At 35.3% G+C, this 6,333-nt stretch overlaps 1 protein-coding gene across 1 annotated transcript in view; it reads right to left on the bottom strand.

The window, feature by feature from the left end:
- Window positions 1-2,923: 2,923 nt before the first annotated feature.
- The window catches only part of LOC107732722 (fasciculation and elongation protein zeta-2-like), a 13,752-nt gene continuing 10,342 nt past the window's right edge, over window positions 2,924-6,333 (bottom strand). Inside the window, exons 7-10 of the mRNA XM_016544138.1 lie at window positions 5,512-5,587; window positions 5,346-5,411; window positions 3,564-3,589; window positions 2,924-3,004 (exon numbers count right to left, since the gene is read on the bottom strand). Coding sequence (XP_016399624.1) covers window positions 2,924-3,004; window positions 3,564-3,589; window positions 5,346-5,411; window positions 5,512-5,587 — 249 coding nt within the window. The remainder of the gene's footprint in view (window positions 3,005-3,563; window positions 3,590-5,345; window positions 5,412-5,511; window positions 5,588-6,333) is intronic.

Below are 6,333 nucleotides of genomic sequence, written 5' to 3'. Positions count from 1 at the left end.
AATGTAGAATGTCAGAATAGACTTGTTCAATGGAGAAAGCAATATTATATTATTATATTATATTACATATTAAACAAGCAGCTTTTTGTTTCACAAGACATTAACTGATGGACTGGAGTGGTGTGGATTACTTGTGGATTATTGTGATACTTTTATCAGCTGTTTGGACTCTCATTCTGACGGCACCCATTCACTGCAGAGTGAGCAAGTGATGCAATGCTACATTTCTCCACATCTGATGAAGAAACAAACTAATCTACATCTAGGATGGCCTGAGGGTGAGCACATTTTCAGCAAATTTTCATGTTTGGGTGAACTATTCCTTTAACAGACACACAAGCAGATCTGAAATTCAAACACAGGCACCGTAACAATCTCACCAGCATGTAGATTTATTGATTTGTTTAAGGCATAATGTGTCTCAAGATACTGTAACGCTCCGGTCTGTCTGTTTCATGCAGGTGAATGGCTAGTCAGTGCCGTGCATAGATTCAAACACACAACCGTAACAGCAAAATCACTGGAGTAAAGCTCTTTTAGAGTTGGTTTTGTGAGTGAATTGAAGTTTAGGGATGTAAGGCATTATCAGTTGATTCACTCGCTCGAGTTCAATCAATCTGAGAAGAACAACACATTTAAAAGACCGATAAGTACACACACGTTACAGGACAACTAATCAACCCTTAGGATTGGAACTACAACACCCCATGATGAGTAATACAGCATGCTTTAGATCAGTGGTTCTCAGCTGGTTTTGCTTCAGGACCAGGGCCATAACCACCATAGATATTAATGGGAAAATCACACCCACTGATTAGAATTGGCGCAACGGTTTACCCCAATATTTGAAATTCGTGCACTGCTCTGCTGCTCTCCATTACACAGAGTTTGTTGAAAGTGACATTCTTAGGCCGGTCTGGCTCAGCGGTCTAATGGCTCGTTTCCAGCGAATGATACAGTCCTGTACAGTTCAGTGCAGTGCGCTTCGGGACGGTAAACCCTGATCCGGCTTGCGTTTCCACCACCAACAGTACCCTTACTTGATAGGCGTGGTGTATGCCCGGAAAGTAGCGATCGACGTCATTCTCGTGTGTGTGTGTGTGTGTGTGAAAATATAAAATTCTAATATACACTGTTATACTTTTTGTGTTTTTGCACTCTGATGTAAACAAACCCAACACGCATGAGTCATTCCCCTTGTAGCACGCGCAAGTGACGATTCTCTGTCAACCAATCAGCGTTCTGCAGTGAGTCTAGCTCCACCCTTTAGCTACCCCAATGGAAGGGTCCCAAAAAAGTGGTACGGTACGGTTCGCTATTTTTGGTACCATTCACAATTTCTGATAATGGAAACGGACATAATTGTGTACCATTCTGTACTGTACTGAACCATACCGCTTGAGCCACATCAGCTCTCATCAATGTCAAAATGACTGAGATGGCCAATCAAATCAAAGTAGGCGGGGCTTAATAGTTCATAGACGCAGAGCACATATTCCAGCCTGAATCATCAGTTTTAACCATAGACTGTATAAAAACATGGATGTAGTGTCCATGACATCACTCGTAGGTTTCTGAAGTGCGTTTTTGAAGCTCAAAGTGGGCGGAGCTGGCCATCGCCATCTTGGCAGCGCGTCATGGGACTGACTCCCTTTTGGAGCCAGCCTCTAGCGGCCAGTCGATGAACTGCAGTTTTAGTCACTTCCGTGTTGGTTTCACGAGAGAGAGCGAAAGGTTGCCGCTTGGTTTTAACATTGAAAGAATATGAGGTAAGATGGAAGTAGCTTTTAATATTTGACAACTGCTTTATGATAGAAATGTTAAATGGCCAACAGTAATATCCAGGGATGCAAACTACTTGGCTTTTTTGTTCTCAAATATTTTGAATAGAAAATATGGTAATTCCTAGCTGAATGTGACGAGACAAGAAACGTTTTGCATTTTCGACATATTAGGCGTACAAATAAAAGTGCATGTGTTTAAAATATTATTTGCAAATAGTTCAAAATGATTACTTCCCAATTAGACCAAGAATGCACATATTCTATTTTTTCATCCTTTTTTTTTTTTTAAATAAAAAATAAAATAAAATAAATAAATTGCTCCCCCCAATGTTTAAGACATGGTTACGGCCTTATTCATACAGGATTTTACATTGGATGTCAAGTAACAAAAGTACAAAAAGTAAAACAAAATATCCTTAAAAACAATCACTTAATTGAATTAATAATTTTACCATGAACTGCATAGTCCCAACCACATGCAAAATTATAAAAAATGACAGCATCATAATCTGCAACTTTCAGTGGGGATTTATATACACATTTATATAAAAATCTAAATTTAGTGAAATCAAATTTAATTTTAATACATCACTACATTTGATTTCACTATATATATATATATATATATACAGTATATTATTATTGCTATTATTATTATTATTATTATTAAAATTAATCACTAAATTTGATTAATATTGCTATTAAATTTTTTAAAAAATTTTATTGATATTATATATATATTATTATTTAGTATTCATTAGAACAGGCCGGCAGCTCATTTTTGGGTTGTGATCCACTAGCTGAGAACCACTGATTTAGATCATACTGTACGTGGATAAACTGCTGCTTATCATGGGATGGTAATAACTTTACTCTACCCACACGTCTCTCTGACGGGACTCTCGCTGAATTCGTACATTAGTACTGTCCACCTTATTTTTACTGTAAGAACCGACGCGGCCATTTGTAACAAAAATCAGCTTACTGTGTTGAAACTAAACACACAGACCTACAAACACACAAACACTGAATACTGCAATCTGCCAAACCATGCAAAATACAGTCCAACACCTCAGAACAGAAGAGCTGAGTCCTGCAGCTGAAGTCAAACACATCATGCAGTGATGAACAGAAGACGGTCAGATCTGAGGAACACAGTGATAAACCCCTCCAGGAACACTTCCAGCTTCAATGAGCCTCTCTCTAGGTGGGGCAGAGCACTGAAAAAGAGAAATCATGTTCAAATGATGCTATATATCATTAGAAATTATCAGTATTTAGAGAGCAGAGCAGTATTTACTTATATGTAATAGTAAAGGGAAAAACCAAAGGAGAATTTCTGAAGATTTTTAATGATGCTTTTTTCAGTTGATTGTAATCTATTACATACCTTTCTATCAAAGTTATCTGACATTATCAAGCTGAATTTGTTCTGACACAGTTTAACTCTGAGTTCTTGTCATATTTTATTACCATTTTCTAAACTATAGCGAATAAACTGTGATAATGTGAGAAATGTTGAAGGCGTCTGAATAAATTTTGGTTTGACTGTATCTATTTGATAAATGAAGTTAACCAACTAACATTATACACACTTTTTTGGTTTCTGTACCCAATATTTAAAAAATTTACAAATGCAATGAAAATATCGGTATCGGAACTCTGTATTGCCAAGTACCAAAAATAAAAGTATCTGTATCGGCCGAGTACTGAAAAAAGTGGTATCGGTGCATCCCTAATCTAAACGCTAATTACTCATTAACTAAACCTCTTACAAACCTCACAGACCAGAATTGGAACAAATCCTGCAAAAGAAGGAGGAGGAGGAGAAGATGATAATGATCTTAGCAGACGCCATGCAGGCAGTGAACAGCTTAAATGTAAGCGGAGCAAAATAAATCTACATTAAGATGACTTTTCATGATGATACGTTCAGTTTGCCTTTGCAGTAAAACACAATCACTATTAATTATCAGCGCTGTGAGTCAGTCAGAACTGAATTGAGAGCAAACATGATGCAGAATCATAATCCGTAAAAACTTTGGATTTGAATCTAAATCTGCAAAATTTCACAGGACCATATAGAAGCTTGTTTCTGCAATGGAATAGAAAAACGACTTTTCAACAACTCACAACTCAAAATTGTTATTTTAAATCTCAAAATTCGGATTATTCTTCTAATTTTAATTTATAAATGTGCAATTGCATGTTTGCATCTCTTAATTCTGAGAAAAAAACATGTTAGAATTGCAAGAAAGCCAATAAGCTCAACAACTTGCAATTTTGAGAAGTCAGAATTGTGAGAAATAAATTTGCAATTGCGAGAAAAAAAAAAAGACAATTACTTCATTACACCAAATACACAAAATAATGTTCTTTTTAGCAACATCATATGACCCCTTTAAACAATCCTGGCTGATATAAGTACTGCAAAAATAAGCACCTTTTCCACTGTGATATATCGGTTTTGTCATTTTTGCTCTCTTTGATGAAATGCCAATAATTGCGGAGCTGACATTATCTCTCTAATGATATCTCACCAGTACAGGGACACTTCTACACTAAGGAATACAGCTTGTTGTGTTGGACTAATGAAACTCATTCTCAGTGAAACTGTTAAAATTCCTCTTCCTGTCAATTCAATTCAACATCCTGTGTCTTGTGACTGATTCAATTTAAAATCACACTCATGAACTGAAAGAAAGCCAACAGAAAGCTGAAGGGATGATATTTTTGTGGCCAAAAAAATCCAGAAATTGTTCCAGCATCTTGAAGTCAAGGGTTTTTTTCATTGGGTTTTTGATTAAATGAATAAAATGTGACCCTGGACCACAAAACCAGTCATAAGTGTCATTTTTTTTTAAATTGAGATTTATACATCATATAATGTATAATTATACAAATAAGCTTTCCATTGATGTATGGTTTGTTGGGATAAGACAATGTTTGGCCGAGATACAACTATTTGAAAATCTGGAATCTGAGGGTGCAAAAAAATCTAAATACTGAGAAAATCGCCTTTAAAGTTGTCCAAATGAAGTTCTTAGCAATGCATATCACTAATCAAAAATTAAGTTTTAATATATCTACAGTAGGAAATTGACAAAATATCTTTATGGAACATGATCTTTACTTAATATCCTAATGATTTTTGGCATAAAAAAAAATAAATCGATAATTTTGACCCATACAATGTATTTTTGGCTATTGCTACAAATATACCCCAGCGACTTAAGACTGCTTTTGTGGTCCAGGGTCACAAATAATGTCTGTGTTGAACACAAGCTCAAGATATTTTCACGTTTTATTCTACTACATAAAACACACGAGTAACACCTGATGTGATTTTTTGATGCTTTTACTTGTTTTGAAAGAATCATAAACGTTTGTTGGTCACAGAGCTCATTTTCTGCAGTAATCCAAAACTCAATGGAAAAATCCTATTGGATTTTTGTCGAGGGAACCAGGATGATGTGAACTTACAGTTGGCCTATAAAACACGTCATCACTGCAGAACTCTATTCTTAAACTGAATGCTTTTCATTCGTTGATTGCTGTTACCTTTGAGGATGTAGTCGGTGAGGAGACTTGGGACTTTATCGCCGTCATCTCTCATGGCTTCTAAAACTGTAGCACAAGCAAATCATGATTTACAGCACGTATATACTACTAACAACCTTTAGCAGAAAACAACAACAGGGTATTCGTGTTAAATAAAAGCACTCACTTTTGGTAAAAATCTGAAGGTCTTGGAGTGATGGCGGCCCGTGTTTCCTCTCGTAAGGGATGACTGTTGTTACACACTGAATAAAAGATGAGCACAGATGAGAGAGGCTAAAGATGCCAGACAGACATGGGATGTGTCTCAAAACATCTGCACAGTCTTGAAAAAACTACTTATACCTTTTTTAAAATGTATAATCTCATTATACAATATATTTCTGCAACCACAGTAGTATTTTGGGGTGCAAAAATAAATAAATAAAGGATCCCTACTAGGGTGACCACATGAAACCTGAACAGATACATTTACCTGAAATACAACTAAGTAACCTAAACACCCTAAAGTAAATAACTGAGACAAAGCATATGACAGTTCAATATTCACAAAAACAAAAAGTTTTATAAAATGATAAACTTTACATTTCAGCCTTTAAACCATTTTTAAGAAAATGGATGAGTCAAAAGTATTAATTATTATATTAATTTAAACAATTATTATCAATAAATTATTATACCAATTAAATAACATAAATTAGGGATGTGCGATATTGACAAAAAATGATATCTCGATAATTTTCTGGGATTATATCGATGACGATAATTAGACAATATTTTGCTATAGAGTGTGTTATTGTGCTGATATCTTATCTCTAATTGTGCTGACAGCTGAATCATTAATTTTTTGATATTCTTCATATTCTGTATGGTCAGTTCACAGCAGTGATAGAAATGAATAATTTCCAATAAGTTTTATGGGCATTTTTACCTTTAAGCCATTTTTTCTAAAAGTGTGCACCATCTTTTGAGTCAAATTCTTGCATTTGGG

Source organism: Sinocyclocheilus rhinocerous, unplaced genomic scaffold, assembly GCF_001515625.1.
Source record: "Sinocyclocheilus rhinocerous isolate Xijiao unplaced genomic scaffold, SAMN03320098_v1.1 scaffold369, whole genome shotgun sequence".
NCBI lineage: Eukaryota > Metazoa > Chordata > Actinopteri > Cypriniformes > Cyprinidae > Sinocyclocheilus > Sinocyclocheilus rhinocerous.
Note: the sequence above shows the minus strand (reverse complement) of the source record. Positions and strands in the feature narration are given on the sequence as shown.